General features: G+C 39.7%; 1 protein-coding gene across 14 annotated transcripts in view; it reads right to left on the bottom strand.

Annotated features, from left to right (window-relative positions):
• Nucleotides 1–20600, bottom strand: part of LOC104315786 (ubiquitin-associated protein 2-like) — a 79488-nt gene that overhangs the window by 54986 nt on the left and 3902 nt on the right. For 7 of the 14 annotated variants that reach the window (XM_069777753.1, XM_069777755.1, XM_069777756.1 and 4 more), the window contains exon 1: nucleotides 180–243. The exons of 5 other annotated variants lie outside the window; for them this stretch is intronic. In XM_069777753.1, the coding sequence (XP_069633854.1) occupies nucleotides 180–228 (49 nt within the window). In that variant the 5' untranslated portion in view covers nucleotides 229–243. Of the gene's footprint in view, nucleotides 1–179; nucleotides 298–2814; nucleotides 2838–20600 lie in introns of those variants that run through there. 2 more of the 14 variants (XM_069777766.1, XM_069777752.1) reach the window with 2 other exon arrangements.

The following is a 20600-nucleotide window of genomic DNA, read 5'->3' as shown; positions in this document are numbered from 1 at the left end:
TGCCTGGAATTTAATCACTCTCATACCACTCAGAATGTTAACGCAAAGATCACATACACAAACTAGGCAGTTCCTCTCTTTACTATCATCAAACTGCTTTCCTGCACATATACGGAGGTTGTGGCCAACGCCCATTCTACTTCTCACCTCTCATTTTTAAGAGAAATGATGATGCTTACCTTTAAATCCAGCCTGTGCAGCCAGTACTTTTGTTTTGCTCTCCCTCATACTTACAGAAATTATTTACAAAGCTACCTATAACCCTGCTTTAAACACACCTTTGTTGTATGGCAACAAAGAAACCCAAAAGAAAACCCAAATTACACACATACATCACTGCTATCCCGTTTGTGGTAGTAAGTTTTCATTCTCATTCATCCTCTACCATTAAAATTACTTTGAAACAAGACATTTATTACTCCCCCTGTGTTTGTACAGCATCTAACACAAGGCTAATTGATGAGTATGGTTTATAGTAGCTATGATAACTGGAAACAGATCTCTCTAACTGGTCAGAACGGTCACGATAACTGCCTGGTTTCTGTCCCCATGACACTGGGAAATAAAACTGCAAATTTAGGGAACTGAGGACAACCTGCAAGTGGTATAACTGAGCAGAAGGAGATGTGCAAATGAGCAGCAAAGCACTTCCACTGCGGCCCCAATGTATGAACGTGCCTCAGCACACAGTTTGTCAGGGCAGCAGCTTTGGTGCAAGCTGGCTAGTACCAAGTTCAATGCACAGACGAAAACTGAGCAAACTGCTGTGATTGCATGGGTAAGGATGTGTTCAATACCCAACTGCTCACTAGGATTCACAAGTAATGGGTACTCAACAATTAAAGTTGCAATGAGATGCTTCAGTTTAAACATCAATTCATGATGCTCAGGAGCCTCACCTAGAATCAAAAAGACAATTAACCCCATTATCATCTAAATCTCTTCTTCACTTTAGAAATACATTTCTGTTGGCCAAAACTGAACCCCAACATTGAATTTCTTTATGTGCTAGTTAAAGCATTCAAAACGCATTCGATAAATTCTGAGGAGAAAATATATTTCCATGAACTCTTACATATTTAACAAGAAAAGGCCTGCCTTTACCAGGAACTGCCTGTAGTATGAGCTGAACTGGAAGACTGTGTTTCTCCAGCTTTATGAATATATTCACCAAAGCCAATCTGCCTCCCAGTCTTTTAAGGTAGTCTAACTTTGTTGCCTTATAAGCCCCAGAACACACAGGCCTTCAGAGCACTGCACTTGATACCCTAAAAGCCAGACAGTCAGAACTGAGGTTATTCAAACTTGCAACAACATGTTCTGTGGAAAGCAAAATATTAAGTAGATGTGGAGACACTCTAAGCAGCAAGTTCAACACTTCTTACTGACTATCTGGTCATGGCTGTCCATGTTAAGGACAGTCTTCAGTTGAGTTCGCAGTAGAAATTACTTTTGCTCTTCGTGTTAAAATCCACTTTATAAGCCTTGCTGATGGGACTGCCAATGTTATATAGACGAATAATCACCTTTGGGTTGTTTGGGTTTTTAAAGTATTGGTCAACTCATCACTATCTGAACCTAGCACAATGAGCAATGAAAAAAAGCCCTGAACAGAGAACATGACAGAGAAAACTAACCTCTCTGAAAGACAAGCTAATAATTTCAAATATGATTGTCTGGAATTAGCCCTCTATGATTTAAGATATGTTGAGAAATTACAACTCCACTGGGTCTCAATTTGTTCATCATTTCTGAATTAACATCATATGTTTACACAGATTCTGGTACCTAAGAATTCTGAAATACATTTCAATGCTATTTTCTATAAATTCACCAAAGCTACGCAAAATATTGCAATCCATGTTTTGGACATGACAGCAGTGCACACACATTAAAACAAAGAGTTTTCCGTTTGTTTGTAAAGAATACGCTGAACTATAAGCCTACATTTCTGATAGCAAGGCAACCTATGGTACCTGAAGAGGATTGTGTCTTTTCTCCCTCTCGTAATATGTATTTTACAGTGTCTTCTGTGCCACAGCTGTTTAAGTCATGTTTGTTTTTCAGGATGAAAGGATACTTTAAGAAAAAAGGCAGGCACCCAAATGTTTGAAACACTCCTGGGGGATGAAGCAGCACAGCAGGATCAGCCTGCTGTTGGGAACAGAGCCAAACAACCTCAACAGTGTAATGGGATCTTTAAAGAAGATCCTTATCTTGCTGACCGTGCAGCCCGTGAGCAGCACAATTTGGCAACAGGTCCGAAGCAGAAAACCAGCGAAGCTGAGAGCCTCTTCCTGGCAGCGGTATGGACTTGTACTTGCTTCAGACAAGTGTGGAAACACACCCTCAGTTTGACAGTCCCCATCAAGCCAACATGTACATATTATAATCCATTTCAGACATAATCTAGTCTTCTTAAAAGCACATTTGGCAGCTTGATATAAAGACAGCTTTCAAAATAAAGCTATTTTATTTCCCCTTAGTTGGCTCCCGCTATCTACAGGCAGTGTCCAGACACAACAAGCAGCCCAGCCTCAGCGCACAGGAGGAGCAGCTGAAGGGCTCTGCTCCACCACTGATGGTGCACTGACTGACCAGGAAAACATCGCACCTCCCTGGCACGGGCATGTCTTCACCCCGCTGGGCTGAGGCTTCAAACCCCACCACGCCTACTCTTTAGAGTACCGAAGCAGCTGGCAGAAGGGAGGCAGATAGCCACTGCCTTTCAACTACCATAGTGACTACAATTTCAAGCATTAAGTGGGATATTATTAATTAATAAGATGGGGCTGAACAGGAACGTTTCCTTACTCGCAAAGCAGCCTCTTATTCTCTCCAATTCCTCATATTAAAGTCTGTTTCGCAGGTTGTTGTCATAGCAATGAGTAGGATATCACAAACTGATGAAAATTTTAACTGCAGATCAAATGAGGAAAGAAGATTTGAGACTGGAAGACAACTCTCAATTAAAATCTGTTTAATAAAGATCAAAAAAATATTCAGACAAGCAGATGTTTCAGCTTCCATATCAGGGTCTGGCTCAGTGCAGAAGTCCCTCATCAGCAGTTAATACTTGACCTTGTAGACACATTGCAACTAGTAAGCAGCCAAAACAGCTGTATTTTGAAGAGATACACGTTAAATGAAACGGAGCTCCCAGGCACTAGCAAAAAAGGAGGAGAAAGCATTTAAGAAAGAGACCGGGCTTCCCAAAACTGTTGTGTAAAGAAGGTGGTCATACTTCCTTTCAGGACAATAAAAAAAACCAGAAGCACAAAACTGCTGTAAACCTTTTTTTTCACTGATGTAATCTAGTACCTCCAGAGGAAGGCTGTGTTTAGTTACTTTAAAAACAAACAAACAAAAAACCCAAACAAAACAAAAATTAAAAAAAACTTTGATCAGTAGTTAAGAAAATTGTTCACTTCAAGTATGTTTAGCTTCTAAAGCTCTAAGGAATTCAAATTTCAGCACTTCCTCATAAAGCAAATAAATAAAAATGGAAAGCAACATAGGCATTCGAGAGGAAAACAATCCCAAATCTCAATGCTTTGTTTGTTTTAGTGTTTCTGCCTGTACAGCAAGTTCAGCTCAAGGACCTATACTACAACAGCAGACAGAGTATTGTATAATAAGTCATCACTAGCCTGGAGATGGAAGGGCAACAATTATTCTAGTTTCCAAAACCAGTACCAAAGCATTGGTATCTCAAAACCCAACTTTCCTAAAGACACCAAACACCATCCCCTCCCAAAGCCTCCATACCATAAGTCTCATCCAACATATTTAGTTGGGGTTTTGCTTTGGATTTTAGAAGGAAAAGAGGAAGACAAAGAATCAAAGAGTAATTGAATGCGTATCAACACAAAAAGCAGGTTTTTAAAGCTATCATAATGCTTTCTTTGATCTTTTGTTCGACTTTCCTTCAGCAAGAAATCTAGTCCTTTTAGTCTCAAAGAAGTCAGAAAAGCTAGAGATACACAGAATACAAATTGACTTGACAGGGTTGCAAGCCCCGCAAGACACAGTAAATCTATTGCTGAACTTCCAGGCATAGACCACACATGGTAATACCACCTGACTGTCAAGAATCCTTCGGAAGTTAAATATTCACTTCCATTAGCTGAACAAAACATTTGCAGTTTCAACTCTTTCCTTAGGCAGTCTCAAGAAAGTTATTTCCTTGACTGTCTGGACAAGGCGCCGTGATAAAGAACGCTGTGCAGAAATCTCTGTGAGCACCTTAAAAGTGTGATTGCTTTTTTATACTCTAAACACAAAGCTGCTCAGTCAAGGATTCCTCACAATGACAGGGCTGGGAAAAGACTGCAGGACACTGTCTCATGATGGCGTGACTACTGTATGTGTACAGTGAGTCCAGATTTCATTGCTACAGCAGTGGCGTGACATGAGCATGAGGAAAAAGAGTGGAGGATACAAATTATGCCTGCGAAGCATCGATGTAATGCATTTCCCTCAAGTGCTGTTGTCTAAAGTACCTCACCACCTTTATTACTGCTTGAAAGGGGAAAAGAGTTTGCAAGAGTCCGATATTCTTCAGGAGCAGTGCTGATTACTCAGTGTCTGTATTGCCCCAAGCCAACAAGACTGAACCTGAGCTTATGGATCCTGGGAGGATTCATATCTCATCCTACTGTCTTCTATGGTAAATAGGAAAAAAATTGATGGCCAGGAGTAGACCTGCCAGACCACCGGTTGAACACCACAGGAAAGAGAAATTGTACTATCTGTATGCTCTCGTGTTTTACCAAGAAAAGAGGATTGCTGGGAGTGGCCAGAGTATCAGTGCAAACATATAAACTAACATACACTTCCAGCTGTATTAGCAAAGTGTACCAAATAAAGAAGTGAATACACTTACCCACCTTTCTTAAAACCCACTGAGTTGTTAGTTGAAATTACTATTCTGCCAAGTCAATCTAGAATTGGCTAAGAACATACCCTGATCTACAGAAATCAGTAATTTCTCATTACCAGCAAAAAAAAGTTCATTTCAAGGACTAGTATTCCTAAGCAAATGTTATACAAAGAAATACAGAAATAGGTCTTACAAATAAAAGACAAGACAGAATTGTTTTGGAAGAGAAAGAAGTGCTCATCTCCAAAAGACTGGAATTAGGCAAAGGCTGGTCACGTATTCACAGCCCCTCTCAAAAGCATGATGTGGAAGGGGGACTGAACAGTGCATGTTTTCCACTAGTAGAGCAGGTAAGTTAAGCGACATCATTATCATGAGTTTAAAAAAAAATCTTCTAATCTCACAATATCCACCTTTGCTATTATCCCAGGGTCTCTGCCTAACAGATGTTTTACATTTTAGTATATACTGGTGATCATCCTAGCTTAAATCAAAATCTGGCAACTACACCCAATAAACAGCCAGCAGACTTGCCCTCATAATTTCTTTATAAATATTCAAACTTCAGAGGCAGCAAGTGCCCTTATTCATACTGAAATTTCTGAAGGAGAAATCTAAATTTCCCCAAATTCAACTTTCACTTGTATTAAAAAAGAAAAAAAAAAACAACCAGACAATTGCACTAAAATCAGAGAAGCCTAAGGTTCCCCGAGTAGTGTCCAGTGAAAGGCCACTACAGTGTCTACAACTTCCAACAAAGCAGCAGCTAGCAGAACTACAGCCTAGTCAACCCATGCAACAAATACTCAGACTGAATTATACACTGCATGAACTAGGAAGCTTGTAAAAAACATTAACTAGTACTTCACAAAAGGCAAGGCTTATTGCTGCTGAGGAAAAAACTGAACTAGCAGGTTTTTCAGGGTTGAAAATCATTACCCTCTACAGCCAGAACTAACATAGCCTTCCTGAAGTCACACGCAAGTGGAGGACAGCAGAGTTTGGGACAAAAAAACCATGACTAGAGTTTTAGTTCCTGCTTGGGATCTGGTTGTATGTTCATTCAAAGTTCAATCCATAGTGCAGGTAGAACCCAAACAGTTTATTCCATTAAAAACAAGTTTCAGCTCACATCTAATACTATGAAACTGTAAGTCATCACCAGGAATGGCATTTCTGCTCCCCTACCCCTTAACCACATAATATTGCTACTTCCCTTCAATCAGACTAACGATCGTGCAGCTGCAGAGGGAGTGGGTTCAGTGAGCTGACCCAAGAGCAAACTAAACCCTCTAAAACAAAACAGTGAGTCAGTTGAATAAGCTTATCCAGCGGAAAACTATGTGGCTATACAACTGCTGAATCTGACACAAGGGATAGGGATCAAGTTCATGAGGAAAGGGGGAACTTGCATTTCAACAACCTTTCTCCATTATAACATAGGTAAAATGTGAGGTTTCACATTTTGTTTTCCTGGGATCCAGCAAGACTTGATCCTGGTCAGGCCCTCTGCATGCAACAACCACCACCCCGTCCCCCTCCCCCAAAACCCCACCAAACACATTAAAAATGCCTTGTAGGCATTTTAAAAAATAAAAAACTCCTAGGAAGGGACTCCGCCAGCAAAGTGGCCTTGAATACATCACTGTCTTATGGTATATATAATCTTTTGATCATCAGTGGGAAAACAGAGACTCGTATGACCTTTACTGGGGAACGCTCCTTAATGCCCAGCCTTGTGGATACCTGTTAGCATTAGTAACTTGCAGTGAAGAATACACTTATAAAAATTTAGAGGTGCTTCTATCCAAACAAGAGGAAGGTATCATCAACCAACATTAGGACAGCCTGACTAACACAGCTTATGGTAATCTAGAATGCAGTCCTCTCCCCAAGCCACAGAAGCACCTGTCTATTTTCAGTTTCAGGCATTAAACTAGAGACTCAAACTACCCTAAAGCAATTTAGCCACCTAAAGCAATCTTTAATGATTTTGTGCACACAACTAAATATTTGATGCTTTTGCTGGTCATCTTTGAATCTCACTTTCACAGGAATAATACACTTACATGTCCACCCTTTCCCTGTCAAAAGCCCCACCTTGAGAAGGCTTGCTCCCTCTGCCAGCTCATTAAAACTCACACCAGTCCCTCTGACGGGGAAAGGAGGAAATCCAGACAGACCCATCCAGGAAGACAGGGCTGAGTGACCTTGAAGTTCTTCAGATGGCTCTCTCCACCAAAAAAAAAAAAAAAAAATCAGAAGGCAAAGCCTCTGCCCACTGTAATAATTTGCACAGCTTTGCAGTCTCTCTGAGATTAAACTTGGGGATCAGCTAGAAGCCTGGGTGAGTTCAGGGCACACACACACACATATATATATGCAGGTGAGGAAACAGCTGCAGAGCACAAACTAAACAAGTTATAGACATTCTCTTCAAAAAATACATGGAAGGACATAGGATCTCAGGTCACACTCTGGTTAAGCTATCAAGACAAAAGAGGAAAAAAAAAAATTAAGACTGAAGTACACCACTAAAGCTGCACAAGACTTAGGACCTTCCTGTACTAACTGTGGCTGACTTGCCTCAAAACCACGATTCCCCACACCTCTAGCGACAACATCAGCAGGACACTTTCAAAACTGTTTAAACTTGGGTTATGTCAGTACATATAATATGAGCTACAAGCATACATCGAGCACACTTTCAGGCTTGCAGTTTGTCAATATTACCAACCATAAGACACAATAGTTAAAAAAAAACCCTTTCAGTGGATCACCCTCCTGTCAGTCATTACCATTACAATCAACAGCTAGCTGTACTCACAAGATGAGTAATTCATGCAAAAGCAAAAAAGGGGAAAAAAAAAGCTGTTAAATAAAAAAAAAACCTTTTAAAAAACTTATTAGGAAAGCTAATCCAGATTAAACTGGTATCAAAACAAAAAAAGATGCTTAACTGTAACAGGAGCAGGGAAAAAGACAAGTACTGGGAACTGTTGGCTTTGGCTATTAAACTGTAGAAATGCATATTCCAGGTATTCACTTTGATGTAACAGCCTATATCTAAACAGCCCCTAAAATTAATTGCTGTTTACACAAAAAAACAAACTGAGTAAGAAGATTCAAGTTGAAACCCAGGTACTCCAAGTAACAGAAAGAAATAACTAATACAAGCTGGAAGCCACTCAGCCAGGACAATACCCGGAAAGGTGAATTCGCTTTGAGCGGGGTTCTTGTAAGCCAGGTGGCACACAGGAAGCAGCATTCCACTTCGGACATCTCGCTGCCATATCACCAACACGATCACCAACACGCTCAGCACTTGTGCTCTCCCTGTCCCCTCCAACTCCCTCCCGCATCGCCAAACCGCGTTCTCCTGGAACGGCTTCCAAACAAATTCTTTGAATACAAACAGATACAAGCAACAGGACTAAAAATAGCTGAGCAAGAGCAGAGACATTTGTTCTGTTCTTACACTGGTGGAAACACACTCAACTGCATCCAAAAAAGTGCACCTAGTTAATTCACACTAGAACTGACAACTAGGAACACAGTAGAAAGTGCCACCATGTTGTGGTTTAAGCCCAGCCAGCAACTAGGCACCACACAGCCACTCACTCACTCTCCACCTCCCAGTGAAATGGGGAGGACAATCAGAAAAAAAAGTAAAACTCGTGGGTTGAGATAAGAAGTTAAAAAAAACAACAAACAAGAAAAGACAAGTGATGCACAATGCAATTCCTCCCCACCCACTGACAGATGCCCAAGCAGCAATCTGCCCCTCCTGGCCAGTTCCCCCCAGTTTATATACTGAGCATGACGTTCTATGTTACGGAATATCCCTTTCGCTAGTTTGGGTCAGTTGTCCTGGCCATGCTCCCTCCCAGCTTCTTGTACACTGGCTTGCTGGCAGAGCATGGGAAACTGAAAAATCCTTAACTTAGGATAAGTGCTACTTAGCAACAACTAAAAACATCAGCGTGTTATCAACATTATTCTCACACTAAAACCAAAAAACACTGTACTAGCTACTCAGAAGAAAATTAACTCTACCCCACCTGAAACCAGGACACACCATAAAAAAAGTTTTGGAGGGGAGGATTAATTCAGATTTGCGACACTCATCAGATCACATTACAACACTCACAACAAAAAGCAATGGTTAAATTACAAGCCACAAGTGATATAAAAGCAAATGCACTAAGTAATCAGCAAGGCTATATCTATAAAATGTGCTAAAAACCTCGTGATACTGGATTTTTTATTCTAGCTTCAAAGTTTTGATAGCTACACCAAAGAGCTCAGGTATCATTTCTGCACCTGTACAGAGCCCTACTCCTTGAACTACATACTGAGGGAAGAAGACCAGTACAGATCACTGCTTGTGATATGCTCACATATTCAGAAAACCACAGAAAACCAGGAGTCTTGCTGAAAAAACTCTTTTAAATAAAGCAAGATATCCTAGAACAGCTTTCTCTAATTTTCCCACTGATAATGATATTTCTCAAGGTTCATCTTAGGCAAGAGGAGAATTCACCAAAATAAAAACCTAATTTTTTCACAGTGACATATACAACTCTGAATATAAAGTTTCAGAAGGAGGAAAAGAAACAATAGTTTCTAAGGCAGTATTAAAGGTTTCCTTCCTTCACAATCTTATGCTTTTACTGTGCATAAAATCTTGATGAAAACTCAGGCCATTTGGTTCAGTTTAGCTTTCCAAAGTGAAACTTTGTGAGAACCTGTGTCCTTTTTTAATCTTATTGTCAGGTGCTCAGAGACAAGCAGCCACAGAAACAGCACCAAGAACTGAAAACTGTAAGAGATCACTTTTATTTCTCTGCCACTTCTGGATTGCTCCTTCTACAGTCACGAGCATCATTAGCACCTCTTCTAGCTTTAACAAGGTGGATTTGATTAGTTTCCTTTCATACTAATCCTAATCTTAACCTGCTTCAGTCAGAAAACTTGGTTTTACCCCAAGATTTCCCACTTGATTTTAGAATTATTTTCTTCATGATCACAACTTCTCAACTTGGTGTCATGTGTAAATTCACTTACTCCGGTTCCGCCATTTTAGTAGTCTACATGAGGTCAGGTCTAATCTGCACCAAAACAATACCAAACTATCCAAAGAGATGAAGGATTAACAATCTTTACAAGAAGCAGACTTCAAAAGTACAACATGCTAGAAAGGAGCAGGTAAATAAAGAGCCTTCCACAGAGAATTCAAATCTAAAAGTAGGAATAAAGTCATCTAAGTTGTTCTTGTGTGTTTAATATTAAAAAAGCAAAATGAAATTCATCTCCCACTTCTTATTTAGTATCTTAACCTTTTTAAAGACAATACCAAAGAGACAAACTGTTCACATATGATGTCAAATTGCCCAAAGTTTTACTGCAATTAATTCAGTATTTACTTCCTCTTCAGTGTAAGGCAGGGGGTGGGGGGACCACCCATAGGCTGCTTCTAAGATCCACAGTCACTGTTCCAGCCCCACCCCCCCGCTGCCTTTACCTTTTTCTGCAAGTCTGCACTGACTTACATGTTGTTTGGCTGCCACAAGTTTTCTGTCTCCAGTAGGAGGTTCTCACTCTCCTCCACCATTTCTTTCCAAGCCAGACTAGCTTATAATAAAATTGAAGAAAAGTGCAAAGAATAATTTTTTGAATGACTGTATAAAGTTTTTCTTCAAAACTTCCTTCCTAGTGATAGACCATTAAGAAATTCCTTTTCACAGAAATTTATTATCTTATTTTCTTAAAGCTTACATTCCCTTTTAAACATATTTTTGAATTCTGCTGTGTTAGTTTAGTACAGCATAGTAATGAATAACAGGCCCTGATTCCACAGAGGTATGCCGAGTTTATATACTGTGCAAGGCAATATTAAAATGCCTAAGTAGAAAATCTGTTTTCTAAAACATCCCAAGAAGGTATTAGTCACCTGTCTATCTTACCATCAGTCTAAAAGACGAAGCACTTTGCTGCATGATGAAGTTACTCACTTCTGAAAAAAAAGGGCCTTGCACTCTTCACATCTTAGTTTCTGAAACAGTTAGCTTATTTATATTGATTGCAGCACCTCATCCTCAGTACACATATGAATTCCAAGATTGCACCTAGAACACACATTTTGCTAACTGCAGTATTCAACTCTAGCAACAGCATTAAAATATTACAGGTGTCAGCTTTAGAGATCATGCTGCACCTATAAAAACTCCACTGAACAAATGGTTTGGCAATGACAATCTTTAAAACCATTTCAGCAGAAGGCGTGTTATAAACATCAATTTTCTCCAGGCAACCCAAAAAGCTGTATGTACACAGAAGTCAAGCAAAGGATGGGCAAGTGATAAGCAAGATAAAATATTACAAGTTTTAAAAACTGCATTACAAACTTAAGTAACAGTAATTTAATCACAGTAATATTTTTCAGTCATTTACTGAATGTCATTTAAAAATTCTAGCACAACAGGGGACTGTTAAGCACACTTGCTGTAAAAGCCAAGAAGACACTGTAAATACATTGAGAAACCAATGGTAGGCAAGTTTAAAATGCAAAACAGTATGATGCCTTAAACGTGTTCTCAATTTCACAAAGACCATTTTTCAAGCTCGATGAGTACACTGCCCAAAACATGGCTTTTTGAAAATTAGTAAGAACAACCAGATTCACTAGAATAAAGTGAAAATAAAAATCGTAAAAGGAAAAACACAACTTGTCATTCCACACATCTCCTCTGATAAGAGCAAAAAGTCCAAGACAGATACACTGTTAACAGGGCAGCATTTACCCAAAGCTGTAATCAGCAGAAAGTAAACTGCTAAAAGGCTGCTCACTGTCTCACCTTCAGGACACTGAAACATGCAGTTCTTCAGGAGTTTAGGGTGGTTTTTTTCAAAGCATACAAGCCTCATCTAAGTAGGTACTGTCCTTTTGGTCCCTCCATTTTCCCATGTCTAAAATTTGAAAATTGATACTTAACAACCCTGTTGCTGTGCTCTAAAACTCTAAGGCAGAAGGTGTTAGCATGATCTTAGTTTTGATACCTCTAAAGAACCTTGCCATGAAGTCTGAGGTTTGAGATTTGTTGCCATGGAAGTTAGTCTGAGATCACACCTACATTACATGAATTTCTTTGCAGGATCGAATGCAAGAGACTGATAGAATGGGATAAACCAGCTCTCAATACACTGCATTTAAACATTGCTGAGTATACATGCAACTGCTGAGAACACCAACTTTAAGGAGTAGAATTTTTACTTCCACTTATTCATTAAAGTCCATTTGCGGAGTTATGAATACCTCCAAGAAAAACATTTTGTGCTCTTTTCAGATTTTTTTGCCAAAGAAGAAAGGGAAGGAAAAAGCATGTTTAAATAGATTATCTCATTCCCAAAGCCAGGGATATAACTTCCCTTAAAACCATTCTAAGTTCTCAAACATTATATACACAATGAAGAAAACCCAGCAAATTCCCAGAACACAAAGCACCAGGAGTAAGGCCTTCCATATCAGAGATGATCAGTTAGACTTTAATGTATATTCTAATAAGGAAGCACATTTGAGAACAAAAACCTTTGTTCAACTGAATTATCACAATTCCTATAAAACTAAAAAAAGGAATAAAACAAAGAGCCCAAGTATGCAATGACATTAGGCAAGAAGAGAACTAGGATTAAACCTGGTGAGTCAAAAAAAGTCAACCTTACACACTAATGTGAATCCACAAAAGGCTGTAATTTTACTTCAGAGGCAACTACAAATAAATAAATGTTTATCTGGAACTCGCTTGTCAGCAAAGATTTTAACATGACTGAAATACAAGTTGTTTTAAGTGTCAGAAGTACATTGATGTCTATCTAAAATTCTCATGCTGTAAACAAGTATTTCTTTGGCTGAACTCTTGCAGAGCTTTAGTTAGATATCCAACTACTATAAAAGACTTGAAAGCCTAAGTTCTAGAAACATATGATAATGTTTCGGTTAACCTTGAGACTCCTGCAGCTGTGATGTTTTGGATATAAATACAATTGGAAAATACTCACAGTATCTTCTTTAAGATGAGCCTTTGGGGAGCTTTTTTTAATATTTTTTAACTGGTCTGAAGTTTAATAAAAATCTTAATTTTGTTCATTTTTTGGAAAAGTAAATTGAGGGCATCTTTCCACTTTTCTTTTTCCCTTTCAATTAGAAATTCAGGTAATTTTAACAGTACAAACAACTTCTGAAAAAGAGGGGTGGAGGCTAAACACTGTAGGTCAGTATTTCCACAAGCTTTGATACATCCCAGAAGATGAACTCCTTGGAAGGTCAATTCACAAGTCCTAGAAGAGCTAAGCATACCACTTCTTCCAAGCTGGTCTTCAAGATTTCAAGGAAGCAGCGCTCCACACCTCTCTAGCCATAAATATCATACAAGTATAAAATATGATAGAGTCATAATACCCACACATACATTTGGATAAACCAACCTAGTGTAAAGTTCTATTTCCAGTCTCTTACACATTGTCTTCAGCTGAATGCTTTTATGCTTTAACTATAAGTAGTTTAGATACACATTTTAGCAAAGTTTAGCACCGTGTTTAGATACACATTTTAGTGAAGTTTAGCACAGTGTTTGAGCTATGCTTATGTGAGGTCACTTCACCTGGCAGAGGAACTGAGAAGTTTAAAGCTGAGATTTTTCAGGAAATGTAAGAGGTGCAACAATCTCATTTTACTCAACAGAACAACCAAGTGGATCTCTAAACAGAGCTAACTTTCCCCACCATTAGAGAGACAGAAGAGATAGCTTATCCCCTTCCCCTTCAACATTTCTCCCTTACAAAAGAACAAAAAGATTACCTTAAAAAAACCTTTCACAGTATTTCACAGCATGTCTGTTCATACACAAACTTCTGGGAAAAAAGGCAACTCGTCAATGCTGCACTATGCATACCCATCAATGCAGAATAAAAACACATTTATAGGAATACCAGAAGACACAAAACAATCTCGCAGCTTTCCAGTTTGCATTACTGAACCCCAGCCGCTACACATTAACAGAGCAACACCTTTTCAAAACATTGAAACAGTCGCAGATTTAATAGCCAAAAGTGATGCAGAGAACAGAGACCCCCTTCCTCCTCCCCATATATTTCACCAGAGTTCATCGTTCCCGGTGTAATTTCATTACTCTCAGTGCCTGTTCAACAAAGCAGGAATTTTGTTTAGTTTGTAAAGACACACCTAAGATTCCCCAGCATTAATGATTTGATTTCTGCTGCTATGAGCCAGACTCTGGATAATTTGAACAAATAAAAGTAGCAATCCATCACATTCAGTGATCAAGAATACAGAACTCTTCCCCCCTCTTACCCCCACCCCAAACCTGTCTTGCAACTACTGCCAAGCTACATCCTCCTGCTCCTCCACAAGCAACTCATTCTGTCCCTCTCCCTCTACATCCAGCATTAGGACCTGTCTGCTAAGTCAAGGAGAGAACATACCATTAAAGGAACACGCTAACAACTGATCCTAACTTTTCTCCAATACCATGGAGCAACTGGAAGAGGAGGAAGAGTTGCATGTCAGCTTTTCAATCAGAGTCTGTCGATAAAGGGGACCTACAACCATAAAACCAGTTCCTGGCCACCCACCGCTCCTTAATAAAGTCCTGGTCAGGAAAACTATGCCGACTCCAGTTGCTGAAGTCTTTCATTTGTTCTCTCCTACATTCAGCTCTGATCCCAAACAGCTACTTGTTTTTTGCAAGGTGGAAAACATCTTAGTTACCACAATCTGACTCAAATGTTCAAAACGTGCTTGTTCTGGCCTGCAAGGTAAGATGCCTCACTCAGTACATTTTTGTGTTCAATTTTTGCTTAGATATTAAAATCAACTAAAAAGGCATGGTTCTGCAGTTTCTTGCCATGTGTTTTATCACATTTTATAATAGGTGGGTCATTTCATAACTAGTGAAACACTTGGGGTGCCTTCCATTGATGAGTTATTTTAATTGATGTCGTGGTTTAACCCCAGCTAGCAACTAAGCTCCACGCAGCCACTCGCTCACTTCCCCCCACCCAGTGGGATGGGGGAAAGGATGGAAAAAAAGTAAAACTCATGGGTTGAGATAAAGATAGTTCAATAGGACAGAAAGGAAGAAAATAATAATAATAATAATAATGATAATAATAATAGAAAAAGAAGGAGAAGGAGAAAAAGAAGGAGAAGGAGAAAAAGAAGGAGAAGGAGAAAAAGAAGGAGAAGGAGAAAAAGAAGGAGAAGGAGAAAAAGAAGGAGAAGGAGAAAGAGAAGGAGAAGGAGAAGGAGAAGGAGAAGGAGAAGGAGAAGGAGAAGGAGAAGGACAAAAAGAAGGAGAAGGACAAAAAGAAGGAGAAGGACAAAAAGAAGGAGAAGGACAAAAAGAAGGAGAAGGACAAAAAGAAGGAGAAGGACAAAAAGAAGGAGAAGGACAAAAAGAAGGAGAAGGACAAAAAGAAGGAGAAGGACAAAAAGAAGGAGAAGGACAAAAAGAAGGAGAAGGACAAAAAGAAGGAGAAGGACAAAAAGAAGGAGAAGGACAAAAAGAAGGAGAAGGACAAAAAGAAGGAGAAGGACAAAAAGAAGGAGAAGGACAAAAAGAAGGAGAAGGACAAAAAGAAGGAGAAGGACAAAAAGAAGGACAAAAAGAAGGAGAAGGACAAAAAGAAGGAGAAGGACAAAAAGAAGGAGAAGAACATACAAAACAAGTGACACACAAAGCAGTTGCTCACCACTTGCTGACCGATGCCCAGTTAGTTCCCAAGCAGCAGTTCCCGGCCAGCTTTCCCCCCATTTTATATACTGGGCATGACATCACATGGTATGAAGTATCCCTTTGGCCAGTCTGGGTCAGCTGCCCTGGCTGTGTCCCCTCCCAACTCCTTGTGCCCCTCCAGCCTTCTTGCTGACTGGGCATGAGAAGCTGAAAAATCCTTGACTTAGTATAAAAACCTATAGCAACAACTGAAAACATCAGTGTTATCAATATTCTTCTCATACTGAATCCAAGACTTAACATTGTACCAGCTACTAGAAAGACAATTAACTCTATCCCAGCTGAAACCAGGACAATGGATTTGTTTATTTAGAAGAAATATAAAAGTTGTACATTTTTGTTTCCCTTTCTCCCATGACTGAAGTACTCAAAAGCACTCCCTAGCAATCAACAGAATCAGCAAGGGAGATAAGTCATATAAATATTTGAGGTAGGTTTCCTAGCAGAAACTAAATCTCACTAATGTTTCATTTCAGAGGACTGTACTAAAAGAGCTGTCTCAGCAATTCTCAGATTCAGTATACCTAACTATGAAGTAATTTTAACCATCTAACTTTATTTTAACCTGTCTACAGTTGTGGGGTCCTGGAGATTTGGGAGAAGAGGGCTGGATTTGCAAGAATAGGGAAAATAGGCTGATCCAGTTCACTTCTAATTACCAGGACTTCTGTAATTCTGCAAAGTTTTGGCTTTACTCTTATTAAAAAGTACTTTTAAAAAATAAACTGCTCCATATGCCAAAGTACAGTAAGAACTCAGCCTAACCTCTCCTAAAAGCTGTATGAGCATTAAACCATCATTTACAATCCACACAATTCCTAGACAGAAGATACAGAGGACTTGGGCAATTTTATCACTATCAGACAATCAAATGTCTGATGTGTTTCTTCCCTCACAGAACTGCTAAATTATAGTCTTCAGTTCAGCTAGAGCTGAGACAGCCAATTACTCCTTATTTGCAAGCAAAGAAATTATTTGGATTTGAAATATGCATCTTATTGCATTTTCACAGCACCTTCTCTAAACACATATCCCAAACCCACCCACTTCTCCACCTATCAAGAGTCATGAATTGCTGTTACCACCACTCCTACTAAATTCAATCCTTAATCCACCTCCTTCTCAAAGGCATGTAAGAACATATGGCCTTGAGCTTGCCTGAAGGATGACAGATTTGACTATGTCAAGTAGTTTAACCTAGAGAAGAAAGTTTTTGGTTTGGTTTGGTTTGTTTGGGGGGTGGGGTGGGTGTGCTGTCTCATCAATGTATATAAATAACTGAAGGGAAGGTGCACAGCCAGAGCCAAGCTCTTTTCAGCAGTGCCCAGTGACAGGACCAGAGGCAATGGGCACAGACTGAAACACAGGAGGTTCCATCTGAACATCAGGAAATGTTTTTTTTACTGTAAGGGTGACCAAGCACTGGAACAGGCTGCCCAGTGAGGTTGGTGGAGACTCCATCCTTGGGAGATATTCAAAAGATGTCCAGATAGTGACCTGGGCAACCTGCTGTAGGTGGCCCTGCTTTAGCATGGGGAGACAAGATGACCTCCACAGGCCACTGCCAACCTCAGCCAGTCTGGGACTAAGTGAAGTAAAAAGGGAAAGAAGTCCTATAACAGAAAAGCTATTATCAAAAATGCTCCGCAAGCTTCATTAGGAACAACTCTTAAGCTCTAGCATTTTTGCTCAGTCACATAAAGAAAAATCAAGTGAATGCCTACCTTCAATTAAATCAGGTAGGGTAAAAGTCACTGGGACTTTAAATCCAGCAACATACACTACTACATCAACAGATAAATGGTTAACAGTGGAAACTGGAGTACAGGTATAAAGCTGCAAGGAGTTTTATACTTTCAGTCATAACAGAGAGCTATTCAAGAAAGATAATATGGGTCTTTTCCTAAGATGCAAAGAAAAATTCCTGGCCATGGCTGTTATCTGGACATCAAGAAGCAGCAAAGAAACCCAAAAGGTTGAGGACATGTATCAGAAGCCACAAGGTTTTCCAAAACACTGAAAAAAACCCACTTTTGCATATTCATTAACTTGCCTTCACCAAGCTCATAACACTATTTCAATCTTTCTCTAAACTGAATTTCAGACAGCTACCCCTTGACTCTTACCCCATGCTCAAAACACTCAGAAATTCATTCAGTGACTAATAAAAGAAAGTGAAGCACAAGACCAGGAACTGCAGTACTGCTCCCCCTCATCACTTTAGTCACCCAAAGTTAACACCAGTAACTTAGGTCCCTCTCATGTCAGTCTCAAAACAGACCACAAGTCAGTGACCTAAAGAACGTGTGACTAAAAGCTGAAATAAAAGCCCAGTAACAGAAGACATCTGTCCCTCGGGGTCCAACCCATTAAGAGCATGGGCCAGAACTTCTCAAATACAATGTATTATGTACAGCCCGACGGCAGAGCAGGGTTTGGCACCAGGATTCCTTTCAGATTCTTGTTGTGAAACTGCATCTAAGACAATATAAAAGTTTGAAAATCAAGGAAGAATGTAAATGCAAAAAATAATTTTAAAAAAGTCAGCAACAGCCTTCAAATACAGGGAAACACGGACAATGTGATATCGGTCACTTGTTTACCATAAAATAGCCATGATTCAGTTAACATTTAAAAAATACTGAGATTGCTCAAAAGCAATCTCAATATTGTCTCTAAAGCTTCATCCTACTTCCAGGAACAGTATTTTAGTCATAAGAAATACAGCTGAAATATTCTAGATTAAACCTATGCCACACACAGTAAAACTGCAAAAAGACTTCCTCCCTCTGCAGTTAACCATTAAAATATTTAGCAATATGCTCATAGCTACTGGATTCAAATTTTACACCTTCAACCATGGGGCTGCCTAACAGATTAAGACAGATTTTTTTTTTCACCCCATTAAACCAGGTTAAAAAAAGTGCAACCTGATGATTCAAATCTGGAGGTTAAGAAAAAAGTTGTGTTTTATTCCTTTAACTTTGGATTCAAGTACTAAATGATTCTGTAACACATATTCTGTTGAACCTGCATCTTCTGCAGATCTGGAATAAACTGTGTTTCCTGTATGATAAAGTAAAAAAAACCCAAAACCATAAAGTTCACCATAGGAGTACTACTTCAGGCAAACCTTAAGTCTCAAGAAAGATCAAAGCTCTCTCAATATGGGAAACATTTCATTGTTTTAATGCAAAACGCTACACTTGGCCAGGTTAAGGACTCCTCCAAGCTCATCTGTTGGAACACTGATTTAAGAAGCTGGTGAAGGAGCAGGAAAAAGCTTGACAAGTTTACCTTCAAAAGAAGCCACAGTATCTTGCAGCTTTCACAAAGACAGATGGACAAAAAAAGAGAATTTCAAGAGAACTGAGAGTAGAAACAACTTCATGCAAGGAAACTGTGCAAAGTTGTTCACACAACCTATCTTAGAAGTTTTACAATCTAGAGAGAAAATAAAAAAACCAATATGCTCAGCAAAATAGTTACGATGGAGTAAAAGCAAGCTGAGCAAGCCATGAGATCTTAGGCATCAGACTGTATCACTTCTAATCTGTCTGTCTCTAGTCACTGTTCACTCTTCACAGCATTGAGAAGCAGTGGGGAGAAAAGGGCTGAAGGTACCACACCTGTGAAACAGACTGCAGCAGCCCCAGATGGATGGGGAGTTCCGACAAACTGCCAGTTTAGACAGCCAAAATTAAAGAGCGTGGACTTTCATGTTAGAGAAAAACGGAGAAAGCCTTTGTACAATTTTTGCAAAATACAAACCTTAAGTAATTGCAAAGGAGCTACTTCACAACCTTTCATCCCAGCTCTCACTTTAATGAGCACAACCCGTTTAGGAAAGTTATATGAAAAACAGTACAAGTCCAGACTAGATCTTCTCTGAAAAGCAAAGAGGAGTCAATGGGCTACAAGTGAGCAGATTGTATCAGAAAAAAACAAAATTCAACAAAAAGCTCCAGCAGAATAACATCATGTAAGTGGATATTACTCATATTTCCTCTAGCACCTTCCATTCAATACTTCTGAAGTATACAAATACAATGCTGAGTTTCTTTAATCTGTCATCTTATGAATGGGACAACAAGTCACTTGGCTCCTCTTTTACCAAGGTCATACAAGGCTGCTGCAAACCCAAGCCCAGAACACAGGTGTGGTGGTGCATTTCTTCCACCTCTCTGGGCTGATCTACGAACTCAGGAAGTCTCTCTACATCTTAGTAAAAGTAAAATGAGTTGGGCGGTTAAGCATTGCTTGACCGCACCAGGAACTCTTGCATGGCTAAGACAGGGAGTCGTGCTGACCGTTCCAAGGACTCCTGCTGCCCAGCAGAGGCAGGGGACGGGAACAGAGATAATTACTTCTCTCCTGACAACCTTGAGACATATCTCTGTCCTCTCCTAACTGCCTTGCAGCATCTGGTATCTGAACCTTAATTCATTCTCTGATAGCCCTGGAGCCTTCCTTAACTGAATCGCAACTGATGCCTAATAGTACCAGTGCAATTGGAATCCCAGTAATTTGCTGATGACTAAAGCCAATCATCTCCCGAACCTGTAAGCAGTGGTACTAAGTGAGAAACTTTGAGCTCTCCTGGACCGCAGCGGGCTGCAACTAGCATCTCCCTCTGAGTGAGATGCCTCTCAGAGCTCGCAAACTTTTCTCTTTGCGAAGATTGCAGGTCTGTCACCAAAAATGGATGAGACTTGTGCTGATACTCTCCACTCCTTGAGGGTCAGCCCTTTGCCCATTGAGAAAGATGCCGAAGCATCTGAAGTGAATAGTTTCACTGAATCCAAGGGGAATTTTTAACAGGTTTTACTCGCTTAGGTATATACATCTCTTAGTGCCTTTATGCATGTGTGTACTAACCTGAATATTCTACAGCAAGTATATTA

This window comes from Haliaeetus albicilla (assembly GCF_947461875.1).
Source record: "Haliaeetus albicilla chromosome Z unlocalized genomic scaffold, bHalAlb1.1 SUPER_Z_unloc_1, whole genome shotgun sequence".
In the NCBI taxonomy this organism is placed as follows: Eukaryota; Metazoa; Chordata; class Aves; order Accipitriformes; family Accipitridae; genus Haliaeetus; species Haliaeetus albicilla.
This window is presented reverse-complemented; position numbering and strand designations above follow the sequence as displayed.